The sequence below is a fragment of the Anas acuta genome, chromosome 1 (assembly GCF_963932015.1).
Source record: "Anas acuta chromosome 1, bAnaAcu1.1, whole genome shotgun sequence".
In the NCBI taxonomy this organism is placed as follows: Eukaryota; Metazoa; Chordata; class Aves; order Anseriformes; family Anatidae; genus Anas; species Anas acuta.
Genome location: NC_088979.1, coordinates 124,798,983 through 124,813,493, shown reverse-complemented (window position 1 = coordinate 124,813,493; position 14,511 = coordinate 124,798,983). Strand labels below are relative to the sequence as shown.

The 14,511-nt window shown below is 40.8% G+C and overlaps 1 protein-coding gene across 5 annotated transcripts in view; it reads left to right on the top strand.

Annotated features, from left to right (window-relative positions):
• TULP3 (TUB like protein 3) overlaps positions 1-9,377 on the top strand; it is a 35,256-nt gene extending 25,879 nt beyond the window's left edge. For 4 of the 5 annotated variants that reach the window (XM_068700584.1, XM_068700593.1, XM_068700606.1 and 1 more), the window contains exons 6-11: positions 794-991; positions 1,471-1,583; positions 1,996-2,110; positions 4,536-4,634; positions 6,793-6,964; positions 7,458-9,377. In XM_068700584.1, the coding sequence (XP_068556685.1) occupies positions 794-991; positions 1,471-1,583; positions 1,996-2,110; positions 4,536-4,634; positions 6,793-6,964; positions 7,458-7,591 (831 nt within the window). In that variant the 3' untranslated portion in view covers positions 7,592-9,377. Of the gene's footprint in view, positions 1-793; positions 992-1,470; positions 1,584-1,995; positions 2,111-4,535; positions 4,635-6,395; positions 6,446-6,792; positions 6,965-7,457 lie in introns of those variants that run through there. The other variant, XM_068700615.1, reaches the window with a different exon arrangement.
• Positions 9,378-14,511: the final 5,134 nt, after the last annotated feature.

Genomic DNA, 14,511 nt, shown 5'->3' with positions numbered 1-14,511 from the left:
TGCTGGAGGTGACTTGTGGGGGTGCCACAAGGGGTGGGTGAGAACCACTAGAGAATTTCAAGTGTGCACTTGTATGTGTGTACTCACTCAGACTTTCTACTGTCTGGACCTGGTGAAAGGGGTAAACCATCAACCTCATCTCCTAGGCCTAGTCAGACAAAGAATGCCCTGGGTTCTATAATCTACAGGATTCAGCTACCTCTAAGAAAAATGACTTTAGTAAGTGATACCAGATTCCCACTAGAATTCTAGTTCCTTTGGTGACCATAACTTGCATGCTGGCTGTATGCATTGCTCCAAGGCTCCTCCAGCATTTAGTTGGGAAGGTTCCGCTGTCATCTTGCTCTGTTTCTTCTGGTTTTCAGAACCAACATAAGCTTAGTGCTCAATTCAGTTGCAGAAAGCACATTCTGTCTTATTGCAGCATCCATCAGTCCAGTTCATCATGCTGCCTTATTTCCCACAGAGTGTTTGAAGCTCTAAAAGCAGAGAGGCTCTTTGATTAGAATGTTTATCATATATCAACCTATTTCCCTATTCCTAGTAATTCACTTTTTCTCTAGTTCATGACTACTTTTTCTCTCCTCCCCTTGGAGGGTTAGACTACTCAGAGTTAAATAGTCTTTAGTCACTTTCTTCAGAGAAACACAAGTGTTTTTTTCATTCAGCTTTCCTTTCCCAAATATATTCTAGAGGCATGAGATCTTCTGTTTCAACAGGCCTTTCTTTTCCTGGGGAATACCAAAGCCTCTGATCTGATACTGGTTTGCTAATATGATGGTTCTTTCCACAGGAAACAGGTGCTTCCTGTAGTCCATCCCCTCAGGCAGTTGCACATCTGGGAGAAGTAGAGAACTTGGAGGATTTTGCATTACGCCCTGCACCCCGTGGTATTACAATCAAATGTCGAATCACTAGAGATAAGAAGGGAATGGACCGGGGCCTCTTCCCTACTTATTACATGCATCTGGAAAGGGATGACAACAGAAAGGTATTGGAAGCAGCACACAGTATCTTGGCTTGGCTATTGTACTCCTACCACATAATATTTTTGGTGTAACAGAGAGCAGTGCATAGATCAGTAAGACACCAGAAACCAAGGAGAGACAGCATGTAGATGAGGACAGTTTATATTTGGCCAAGGCACTAAGGAGGATGTTGGCAAGTTTAGAAGCCGTAATACAATTGAAGATGAAATAAAGTATAAAAATGTCAGGGATAAAGAAAAGCAAAGAGATTGGGCTGTTGAGAAGAAACAGAGGAAAAACTAGAAAAGGCAGTTGCATTATATCCAGACTGTTGAGTGAGCTGATTGGAAGAACAGGATTTCAGGCTGTATACTTGTGAAACAGAAAATTATGGAGACAGTAATAACAGTATAGAACAAAAAATGGATGCGTAACAGTTTGGATAGCAGTGCTTCTGCATTCTTTCAAAACACCAGTCTTGATCAAAATTTTGTATTTCCAGACATTCCTTCTTGCAGGGAGAAAACGAAAAAAGAGCAAAACGTCCAATTACCTCATATCAGTTGACCCAACTGATTTATCCCGGGAAGGGGAAAGTTTCATTGGAAAACTCAGGTGAGAACCACAGAAAAAACTATGGACAAAAGTACATCTTCTGCAATAGGAGAGGTAGAATTTACATGTTTATTTGGAGTTAAAAACATCAATTTCATATCAATTCAGAGAATGTATTCACCTGTTCGTGCTTAATGTGATGTGTACCCACCTGGGTTGGCAAGCCTCCTTTAGAGTTACCATTCACAATGGTAATTTAGAATTTGGAGGAATTCTGGCTCAGGGCTTTTCCAGTACAGGTTACATGCTTGGTTTACAATGGAACTGAAATTCCTTACTGAGTTGACTGTGGACAAACCCGATGACCAGTATTTTCTCTGTGCTGCACACATGCGTTCAGATGATAAAAAAAAAAAAAAAATAATCCACTGATGCCTCTTTCTTTTTCTGTCTTTCCATAACTTAACATTAGGTCAAACCTCATGGGAACTAAATTTACGGTCTATGACCATGGAATTAGCCCCATCAAGGCACAAGGCGTATTGGAAAAGGCCCGTACTCGACAGGAGCTTGCAGCTATCTATTATGTAAGTAGTGCCTCTTCCCTTTTATGCCCTTCTTCTTTTTTGTAGCTTGATTACTAAGGAAATGGGACTCACAAAATCATGCTGCCTACATCTTCCCTCATTTAACTTTTGAACTAACTAACCAATTTCAGCCAGATATGATAAGGGGTAGGGGCCTCAAATATAGGTTTTTACAAGTTTAATGGGAAAGAAGTCAGAGGAGAGAGATCCTAGCTAATGTTCTGATGAACTTGTCACCTGACCCAACATTAGGCATGTTCCCAGTCAGCATATCCTTGATTCAGAGCCAGCCATATTATGAACTGCCCAGCCGGTAGACACTACAAAGGAACTGGAAATGTCTCGTGAAGTAGAGCTATTTTTAGCAGAACTAAAAGTATTTTGGTAAATAGAAGTGAGCTGGTATTATTTCAGTAGTAGCATGTTGTTAGTAAGGGCACATTTCCAGGGGAAGCTATTCACTGTCACTGTCTCTCCTCCTAGAGACAGAGGATCTTGGTCTTGTGGGTCATCTCAGTCTAAGGCATAGAAACAATATACTTGTAGCTACAAGTGTGAAATTTTTCAAAACACTTTGTTTCATATTCCAGTCCTGAGGTTTGAGGAAAATTTAAGATACTTTACAAAATAAAAGCCAGTCAAGTGGAGAAATTCTTCTTTTATCACAGGTAGAGTAGTAGAAATTTAACAGTGCATAATCCTACTGGAATTTGATTTTTTTCTCCCTGTTAATCTTAATGCCACATGGGGGGAAAAAAATTACATGATAATTCCAGTACTAGCCTGCTTACAGAAACATCAGTGGATCTTTGTATACAGTATTATTCATTTTATTATTCATTTCATAGAACATCTTGGGTTGGGCTGGACCTTAAAGGGACCATAGGCAGGGACGCCACCCACTAGATCAGATTGCCCAGGGTCCCATCCAACCTGACCTTGAACACCTCCAGAGATGGGGCAAACACCTTCTCTGGACAACGTGTTCCAGTGCCTTACCAGCTTCTGAGTAAAGAATTCCCTTCTAACATCTAACCTAAATCTCTCCTCTTTTAGTTTAAAACTGTTCCCCCTTGTCATTGTCACCTGCCCTTGTAAAAAGTTTCTCTCCAAACTGTTTCCCTGTTTAATTCAACAGAGCAGGGTGTTAAAATGAGTACAGCAGAAGATATAAAGTCAATTTCTCAGATTTTGTACTGTTTCATATAGGTGAAATTAGTGAAATTTATACATGAATAAAATCAGTACTCTTGTTCTCATATGTGCTCATAGGTTTTCTGAAATGAAATAATAGAGATTGCAGCTCTGAAGACCTTCATTCTGTGTCTGTGAAAATGCTCTAGCACATTAGACGTTGTATCACTTCTGTTAGCTCAGTGATTCTAAAAGATTCTGGCTTTTTAATTGGCATTTGGAAGCTTTAAAGGTATCATTGACATTGTTACAAAACACTTTAAATAAAACACTTTAAACTGAGCATTGGATTTTGGTTGACACTATTAAGTGAATGGTTTGAGAATACCAGGAAAGACCTTTCTCCTTTGCTTTTTATACTCAGTCTACTTGGAGCAGTGTCTTGCAGTACTCTGGAAAAGTCTGCTTGTCTGAAGACTGAAGCTTGGATGAACTGCCCCTTTAGGACAAGGGGCAATGGGTGCAAGCTGGAACATAGGAGGTTCCGCTTAAATATGAGACAAAGCTTTTTTATAGTGAGAGTGACAGAACACTGAAACAGGCTGACCAGGGAAGTTGTGGAGTCTCCTTCTCTGGAGACTTTCAAAACCCGCCAGGACGCATTCCTGTGTGATGTGATTTAGGTGTTCCTGCTCTGGCAGGGGGATTGGACTAGATGACCTTTCAAGGTCCCTTCCATTCCTTAATATTCTGTGATGCTGACTACTTTGCCTTCCGGGTCTGTTCTTAATCATTTATAAAAAAGTACAATTTGACAGCAAATAGTAGGTATGCTCTTAAACACAAGAAAAATGCCATTCATTCTTTAGGAACAATCTAGCCTAAATGGTGATATCTATATATCATTGTCTCAGATCAAAGATCTGTATACTTTATTATACTTAACTCTTGCTCACTAGCATGATTTTAGCATGCTTTTGCCTTGGATGTAGAAATCTATGCCTGGAAATTGCACTTGTCTAATTTCAGTGTTGATGTTTCATTAAGACAATGCAGATGTACTACAAATTAGGTAGTGCTCTGTATGTCTTGAGACAGTTCTCTAAATGGAAGAAGAGAGCTATTTCAGTGATTAAACACATTTGGAGTTAGATGACTGCTAGCACAGTTACAGCTAGCAAATCTCCAAAAACCAACACAAATGTGGATTCAAGTTCAGCTTTTCCGTCTGTCTTTCTGTGAGACAGAGTATCTCCATTCCTGAAAATAATGTCTTTTACTTGTATTTCAGGAAACCAATGTATTAGGATTCAAGGGTCCCAGAAAAATGTCTGTGATCATTCCAGGAATGAACATGAATCATAAGCGAATTCCAATCCAGCCACAAAATGTGAGTTACGAAGTTGGGTCATGGTTCAGATTGGAGGAAGAGGTTAAAACTTTCTCCTAGAGGTGTGGGTGTTGGTGACAATAGTGGTCATTAGAGCAGGGTTGTCCATGGCTGTTAATGAGTCTCTTAGACACTAACAGTGTAGTCTAATGGTGTTAATTAATTTATTCTTGACTTTCACCTCATTTGTAGCCTTTTGAATACTGTTTGTATTCTTATTTGTCTTGTAGTTAGCCTAAATGCTATTTACTGTTGCAGTGGCTACTGTATCTTTTTGCACCTATAACTCCTCATTGATAGGACTCTGTTACACTGAGAGTTACATGAACACAGAACAAACTCTCGTCTCCCAAAAGCCTTCATTTTAAGCGAGTAGGGGAATTACAACAGATGGATAATAAATGGATAGGGCAGTGTTTTGGTGTAGTAGCAAGAGAGCAAGCACATTTTTATCAGAATGGTGACAGCATCTTTGTAGGAATCCCAGGAAAGTGAGGATTCTTTAGGGAGAAAGTGGGATGAGAAGGATGTAGTTGTGGGTATTTAATGAGGATTTCTCATATGAGGATTTCTCAGATGCATTTCTTCCTGGCGAGCAACTTACAGATGTGTATATGAAGGTATAGTAAGGAGTATGATGAAGATGCCTTCTGGCATCCCTAAATGTGTGTGTTATGTTTGGTGTGATAGGAGACCAGTGGCAGAAAAGACAGATGCCAACTAATTCACCCGATCAGTGTTATAAGCTAGAAAATGGCATCTACAGCTATGTTGTGTGTGGATATAAGTAGAACAAGAGAATATTTTTGATGACAGAGAAGAGTGACCTTCAAGAGTGGAAATTTAGACTTATGAGAACCTGAAAAACATATTTAATTATGTGGGCAGGAAAATTATATCTGGAGGTGGTCATTGATTCTTCATGTTTCGGTGTTCCCATATTCTTCAGTAAAAGTTTAATGATTCTTCTTGCATTTTTCTAACATTTTCCATACCCCTTTGCTAGCAGGCAAGCATAATGACAGCCAAGTCTGAAAGACAAAGCAATTCAAAAAAGTTGTCAAATCCCTCGGGGTATTGACTGTTTTTATCTTCCTTCTCTGTAGTGTGATGCCTCTGATTGGGCAATACCGCCCCCACTTTACAGAAACAAAAATTGCATCAAAATTCAGCTTGTTAGTGCCAGTTTTTAAAGTTTATCTTTATTTACTTTTATAAAGGTACAAATGAAGATACAACTTAAACTGAACAACAAATTTTAGTGTAAGGAAAACAGAGAATTTTTGAGAATAACCTATTTTTCTATCCATATACAATACTAAAATATTTAGTCGTATTAGCCAGACCTCCACAAAAAGTGGTTTTCTGTTTGCTTCCATTCTAACTGAACTCCCATTAAATATGGGACTCTCTTTCTTGTAAGCTTTAGCTTATATTATGTAATTTGGGGTTTTATTTATCACATAACTTTTAAAATTAAATTGTATGCCATGTGTTCCACGCACTATTTCCAATTCCTTGTAATTAATTCTTTCTCAAATTTAATGTGCTGCTTTGCTTCTCCGTTTTGTATATTTCTTTTATTTGTCTGTGTATTTGTCATATTGTGCACCTCTTATTTGATCCGTTAGGATGACATTTAATCTACTTATGGCATACTTGCCACCTGCTGCAGCCTTTTGACTTTATACTGAAATACCCCAGGGCATATGCAGTTTACACTATGTAGTTAATTGTAGATGTTTTTTGTTCATTTCAAAGTTTAGAATTTTGGAAATGGAAGTTGGATCCAACAGGATCAGAGAAAGCTTGTAAGTCTCACAAAGGAGATTTCTAACAGCACTTTGATGGTCATCTGTGATCTGTGAATTGCTGTCTTTCCTGTGCATGCACACACTTTTTCTATCACTCTTTTTTTTCGTGTTTGGGTGGAGATATGGCAATAACTTCTTGAGTGGAAAGGAATGGTTGGATTAGGAAACCATTAAGGTATTTTCCTGGTACCTGCAGGATATTTTCAGTAGGACTGAATTTAAATGCTGTCATTGTGTGTCATTTAACAGGGAATGACACTGAATCACAGTGTGCACATGGGAGAGAGGCAGTACTCAACAGAGCCATTCTGAATCTGATAAATGTATTTTTTTCTTCTAAACAGGAAAATGAGAGTCTTCTGTCAAAATGGCAAAACAAAAATTTAGAGAACCTCATTGAGTTGCACAACAAGGCTCCAGTCTGGAATGATGATACTCAGTCCTACGTTTTGAACTTCCATGGGAGAGTCACTCAGGCTTCAGTGAAGAACTTCCAGATTGTCCATGACAATGACCGTAAGAGTCTGGTGGAGAATTGGGGGTGGGATGTCATTCAAACAGGGAAAGCACAATATATTTCAAGAGGTTTTGGAGGAGTAGGACACTCTTCCTGGAGAAGGGAGACTGGATGAAAGAAGACAGCTCAAGATGACTGAGGACGTCTCAGCTGTCAAGAAAATTATAAAAGACCTAACTTTTTTTGGGATGGGTGCAGAGGCTGTTGTCCAGCAAAAGAGGGAACAAATGCAAGCCTCCTGCAGGGGAAGAAAAGTTAATGTGACACCTTCAACCCAGCAAAAGAGTGGTGTGGGCCTTGGTTCTTGGTAATCTCTGGAATACCACAGTCACCCCAGAGAAAAGATTTTAAGTCCAATTTGGTGACAAAGGATGGATACGGTGACCACTTATATTTGGGACTGCCAGATACTTCTGAACTTTTGTTCATTTGTTTGTTTTCTTTGCTTCCCTGTGAAATTGCTGGTCTCTGAATCTTTTTTTTCCTCCCCAGCTGACTACATTGTGATGCAGTTCGGTCGTGTAGCAGAAGATGTGTTCACTCTGGACTATAATTATCCTCTCTGTGCTCTTCAGGCCTTTGCTATTGGACTCTCCAGCTTTGATAGCAAATTGGCCTGTGAATGAGAGACAACAGACTTGAGACGTGGAACTGACTCCCATCCCTGCATCTTGTTACAAGAGTTTAGGTGGAGCAATGAAAAGCACATCAGGGATGGAAAGGAACTGGAGGACAAACTTCTGCAGGCTTATTTGAAAGCGAATAGTAGGCCGGAGAGCATTATGGTGGTTTACAGTAGATCTTCTTAGGAGACTGTCCCAAGACTGAGCAGTCTCTGTACTCATTGTGGAAGAACAAGGAATATTGGTGATGTTTTTATTGTCAGAATTGATTCTGCTTTCAGAATCCTTGTAACACATGCTGCTGCCTGAACAGGCTAAGGAAGTTAACCCACTAATTGAAACACACTGCAGCTTGTACTGGAAAAATAATAGTTTAGTGTCCATATACCTTGGATCTTAAGCAGTGCCCCTGAAGATGATGCTACCGATACTCATTTGAGTTCCTGATCAGATTAATTAAAAAAAAAAAAATAGAAGGGTGGTTATAGTATGTGTTCTCTCTTGCCCTGTGTAGCATTTTGCTGTCTGTAAAAACACTGAGAGAGAGAAGGGTTGAGGTTAAGCTTCTGTGCAACTGTAGGTAGTGTTCAACAAGTACAAGCTGGAATGAGTCTGTAGCAAAAACACCTCCTTCTCTGTGGAATGATTCTCTGCTAAGTCTGATAGTCCAGCTCCTTTTCATTATTCTAATTTTCAATGCTGGGTTCTACAGTATGGAGACAGTAGGTCACAGCATGGGACACTTTTTGATTCATATGGCCTTGATTCATCAGAGTCAATTGCTGCACACTGACACATAAGCCTCATAGTGCACACATCTGGTGTGTGCTAAAGTAGAGAACAGCTACTATCTTGCCAGTTTCATGGCCATTGTGCATATCCATGATGAAACTGGAAAACTGTATCCTTCCAATAAGACAAGAATCAGCGTTTAGCAGTTTTGCATACTGTCAGCAGACAAGTTCTGTTTCATGCTCCTGAAAAACAGACTTACTGCTTTTGTTCTCCAGAGTCTTTGCAGTGGTAAATATCACTTGCTCTTTCAAAATAATATCAGAAAATATCTTCACAGAGTTTCATGGCCAGGAAAAAAAAAGATGGTAATCATGTGTAAACTTTGTTTTTAATTGTAAATTTTGAACTGTTGCTGAGGGCACCAGCTCTAGAAAATGCTGGAAGCCAAGTCCCAGATGCCCATTCTGTATTAGCTTGAGAGCCATTGTCTTGAGAGTGATCTCATCAGCACAGCAGTCAGTGAAGAGAACTTGAATCATGGATCTATTTTGTGCCTTCATGTACTTCCTGCGCATTATGCTGGAGTTAAGACCTGACAGAGTTTTCCAGTTGTTCTCCACTGAGTTCTTGGCTGAAGGCTCTGCATTCCCTCCACCCATCCAGAAATACTAAAAAAAAAAAAAAAAGTTCATAATCTGATTATTATTATTATTTTTCTGTCTAGGACTGTGTAAAGAAACTATGTTAACTTGGGGTGTCCTGAAGCTACGATGATAATTTCCAATTTAAGTTGATTTTTCTCTGTTCTCAGAAGGCCACAGTAGCATTGCTTTACTCACCCTTTCAGCTAAGCTGGACAGCAGTGGCTCTTCAAGCTATCTGTTGATGACAAATCATCTTCACTGGGTCAGAGCCTCCGTGTCTTGGTCACATTTATGTAGATATATGAACCGCTTCAGAGCTCTTTTATCAAATACTGTTTTACATTAATTGTATTTATAACTTTTATATCTAAATGAAAATAAACTAATTTATATATTGAAAAACTCCATAATTCTAATTTTTTTTTTCTAGGATTTTATTGTGACTTATGGGTGTTCTTTGTTCCTCCTGTACTAGATGCTACCTCAATTTCTTCCTGTCTTTTCATACCTCATCTCTCCTCTCCCTGTCCCCTTTCCCTTGTAATTCTCAATTCTATTCCTTTGTGTTGTTTTCCTTATACACTAAGAAGGCTGGGAGTGAATGTAAGCTTAGTCTCTCTAATGCCTTTTTTTTCCATCAGGAACTTCCAGTAAGACTTCCGTTACAGTTCATGGTTCCTGTTTGGTTCTCTTTTCAAGCTGCTTGCACTTCTATGCCCCATGTTTATAATTATTATCCCAGCCTCAAGTTACGGCTTTTGAGATGGTTCCTTAGGCATTTTCCTACCTTCCATCGGAACCTTTTCTGCTGTTGAAGTACAATATAGTATACTTCTGAATCAGCAGCTGAAATAATACAGGGCTCAAGGGAAAATCAAGTTGAAGTGGTTATTTTTATTTCCACTAGCAGATGTATGAACCTCAGTAAAGGGAGATACAATGGATCTGGTAATCAAAAAGCTGACACAGCTCTCAACGTGTAGGGCGTGTTCTTCATGCTGGCTGCATACCACCTTTTTTTTTTTTTCCTACTATTTTCTTCTGAGTGAAATTAGATCTAGTTGAGAGATAAAACTGAGCAAGTTCTAGTAAGCAGTTTCTCTTGTACACAATTAGTTGTCGCTCACTTACCTTTGCATGTAAATGTAATGTTCATGAAATCCCAAGATCTTAAACAAGGATGGAAGCATGTTATATTGTTAAATATGAATCCTAAAGGCAGGCCTGGTAGACTAACAGCTCCTTGGCTCACAGACATTAAAGAGTGAATAATGTCTTGCCCTCTTGTGGCTCAGACCTACTTTCATTGAAGCTTTGCTGCTGAACTTGGTAGCAGCAGATGCAGAGGATCTTTCTTTGTTTTGTTTTTTGTTAGTGTCAGCAAAATAATGCATTATACTGTACTTAGTATAGTGTCACAGTCTACTTTCTGGTATTAACAGCTCTGTAAATCTCTCAGTTGTTGTAGAGTCTGTAGAATAGAATCATGGAATCATTTGTGTTAGAAAAGACCTCTAAAAATCAAGTTGAGCAATTAACTGCCAAGTCTTCTGCTAAACTATGTCACTAAACACCACTATACATCTTTGAAACACCTCCAGGGATGGTGACTCAAGTCACCCTGGGTGACCTACTCCAATGCTTCACAATCCTTTCAGAGAAGACTTTTTTTTTCCTATGTCCAACCTAAACCTCCCCTGCACAGCTTGAGGCTATTTCTTCCTGTCCTGTTGCTTGTAAGAAGAGACGACCCTCACCTCAGTATAACTTCCTTTAAGGTAGATGTGAGCAATAAAGTCTCTCCCCCGAGCCTCCTTTTCTCTAGGCTAAATAACCCTAGTTTACATTAGCCACTCCTCGTAGGACTTGTTCTCCAGACCTCTCACTAGCTTCATTGCCCTTCCTTTGACATGCTCCAGCACCTCGATGTCTTTCTTGTAGTGAGGGGCCCAAAACTGAACACAGCACTCGAGTTGCAGCCTCACCAGAGCAGAGTACGGGGGGACAATCATTTTCCTGGTCCTGCTGGCTAGACTGTTATACAAGCCAGAATGCTGTTTTTCTTAGCTGCCTGGGCACACTGCTGGCTCATATTCAGCCAGCTGTCTACCAACACCCTCAGGTCCTTTTCTGTCAAGCAGTTTTCCAGACACTCTTCCCCAAGACCTGCAGAATTGCGTATGGCTGTGACCTAAGTGCAGGGCCCAGTGATTGAATTAGGTTTTCCTGTCCCTGTTACAGAAGACAAGCAAAATCTTCCCCATTGTTTACAGGTCAAGATCTGGGAGTTTGTGCAAAATCCTGTGAAACTCAATTATGGACAGACTCTTTCTTTGACAGAGACAAGAATTTCATCTCCTCTGCTATAATGTCGAAATTGTAAGTAGTTGCAGTGCTGAACTATTACAGCTGAAATCCAGAACTAAGAAAGAAACTGAAGTATTCCAGGGCCAAGTGATTGTCCCACTATATAATAATGAAGATCAATTCTCTCAACTGTGGTGTGAGAGCTTCCTTACTAACAGGGAAAAGAGCCTGCTACAACTATGAAGTGGTAAGAATCAGAAACCCTGCCATGAAAGATCCCTTTACTCACTCTTACTCTTGCATCTTTTGAACTGTACAGTCTTGCTTCATTGAATTGAGCCCATTATTAAAGAAAAAATAATACTATTTTATTGTGAAAAGTGACTATTTTAAAAGCTGCGTATCAAAATCATTCAGAGAAACAGTGAAGGGTTGGGGAATTAGGTCTGATCAAGTTGTCCAGCTCCCTCTGCTTTCTGTTCTAGGCAGAATAGTTTGCTTCCACATTACCACCAGTAACAAAACGTAACAAAACAAAAAAATACTCTCTCCTCCTGAGTGAGTTCCCATATGTGATTGACTGGAGGCCTGCAAACAATTTGTGTGATGATTCACAGGAAGGAATAGGCTTCAATTCTTTCTCTTTGAGCTGTGTTGATTCGGCAGGGAAATGTGAGCAAAACTGTATGTTGGTCACATAATTGTGAGACCGGGCCTAGAAATCATGGTCAGATGTTATGAGAAATAGCTGCCTTTAATATAAAAAAAAAGTTTTTCATAAAATTACATGTTTTAAAATACGGTTTAATAGAAACAGTGGCTAAATGTGGTAATTACAGGGCTTTATGTAACAACAACAAAATAATAATTTCATTAAATGTTATATTTTTGTCTTGTACCGTATATACTTTGATTCCTACAGTTTTGTGAGAAAGCTTTTTCCTTATGTATTCATAAAATAAAACACTTATTGCATTTTGCTACAAAGAAAAGCAATTTAAGAGTACTAGAAAACATTTCTGGTATCAGTTAACTTCATCACTGCTAAACTTAAAAACAAAACAAAAAAATCAATTTAAATTAAGTGGAGCTTGCCTTCTAAATCACAAGAATACATTTTTGAAGGTGTTTTTTGCACCTGGTTTCTGATGCTCTAAGATGTATTTAGGTCCTGTTATCAGTCTTTTCTCTGCAACAGAGAGTGATGAACTTCTTCCTGTTCTTCCAAAAGCTTAACATATTTCTTTTTGCATTTCTTCAATATATTGAAGTTTTAAACAAAGCCAACTTTATCATAATTCTTTCACAGGTAGCTATGTATACATGAGGCATCTGTGACAAAGTCACTTGCTGAAGACATGAAAAAGTTTGATTATTTTGCTAATGTAGCTGCACTGCCCAGAGCCCCTAATAGTTACATTTACTAGACTTGCTGTTTTACCAGGATGATCTGCTTGTTTTGGAAATGTGCCTTTCCAACCCAAGTGCAGCAATCAGCCTCCTTGTATCATCATCTTCTAGTGTTGGTCAAAATTTTCTAGTATATGTATACCTTTGAAAAGGGATGATTTTTGCTACTTTAGATGTTTCTGCAGTGGTTAAACTATGCAGTATGCGCACACTTAAACAATGCAATAGGCTTATATCAATTTGCCTCTTTTTTAAGTCATTATTGTTACTTGCCTGGTATTTCTTTGGCCCGGACCCCTTGTGCTATGTGGCACAAAATGCTGAATCCTCACTCAAAATTTTCTAAATAGGTTTAGGACAACAGATAGCAGAGGCAAACAAGCAGGGACGTTATCAGGAAAGAGTGGGGCAATGCTGATTATTATGATACTCTGCATTTTAGCACAATAGCCTAAAGATAAAGCTTTCTCTGGGTCTCATGATATGCAAAACAGATTTTAAAGCTGGGGAGATTTTTGTGCAAATAAATAATTTTCATTAAAAAGAAATAAATGTTTCATCCAAATAATTAGAACTAAAAGAGGATTAAAGGTACACGGGCAGAGAGAAGTGTTCTCAGGCTTACAGTGCTCCAAACAGAAATAGCTGAATTCCCTTGGCATGTTTTTGACCATGGTCCTGCTTTCTCAGGTGGTCGATTTCCAAATGTAACAACAGCAAAGGAGAAAGAAGGGAAATGGAAATCAAACAGGACCACCGTGGGACAGGAGCACAGTGGGAGAGTGATCACTGATCAGAAGAGACCACCGAGAAAGAAACATGTTAAAAGACCCCGAAGGACCCTTAGGACTTAATGGTGAAGATGTTCTGTTATTTGTTGCTATGAGGAAGAGCCAGGCAGTGCCAACATGCATGGAGATGCATGGAAAAGAGCAGCTATGTAGTGAACCAGACTAGCCAAAGGACATGGTTCCAACTAACCTGCCCCAAGGCAAGTCTGGCAGGCTTAAGCAAATAAAGGCCTGCTACCAAGATGGGACTGCCTACTTTGGTGGCACGCCAGAGCATGCATGGGGCCACAGTGTGTTGGCCATGTAGTGATGGGTCACGGCGTGTGCTTTGCAGATGGGGGAGGACTGTGAAGGGAAGGCAGAGAAGGGACGCACGGAGCCCCACAGAGAACTGGAAGCCATTTTAAAGTCAACTACCTGCGAGAGCGATTGCGAAAAGGCTGCAGAGGACATCCCATTGCTGTTAAGTGAGTAATTTCCTTTCTGGGATGCTCTCTGGACAGCTAAACTGCTGTAAGCACTCCTGCCGTGCCGAGGCCGGCTTGTTCTGCAGCGGCTCAGCTGCAGGGGCTGGAAGTCACGTCCCCGGGGGGCTCCGAAGCGGCGTTTCCTGCGGGTCACGCCTGGCTGCGAGGGGCTGGCGGCGGGAGCAGCGCCTCTCCCCCGGGCTGCGGCGCTGCAGGGCAGCTCCGACGGCGGCCACGGCGCGGGCGGGCGGGCGGCCGCTCCTCGGGGCTCCGCACCCCTGGCGCTAGGAGGGCGCCGGGAAAGCGGCTGCGGTCCCGGGGACGAGGCTGGCTGCTTCCAGGGGACGAGCCCGTCCCGTCCCGTCCCGGACGGTGTCCGCAAGTTCCCAGCCCGCCCTCGCCGCCGCACTGATTGCTGGCGGCCGCTCCCGCAGCCGGCCCCTCGCCGTCCCTCCGCCTCCCCCCGCCTCCGCTTTTCCCTGGCGGCCGCCTGGAGTTTCCTTCCTCCGCTCCTCTGTTCAGGGGGCAGCCCGCCCCCGCCTCCGCAGGGCTTTTCTTCCGGCCATTGC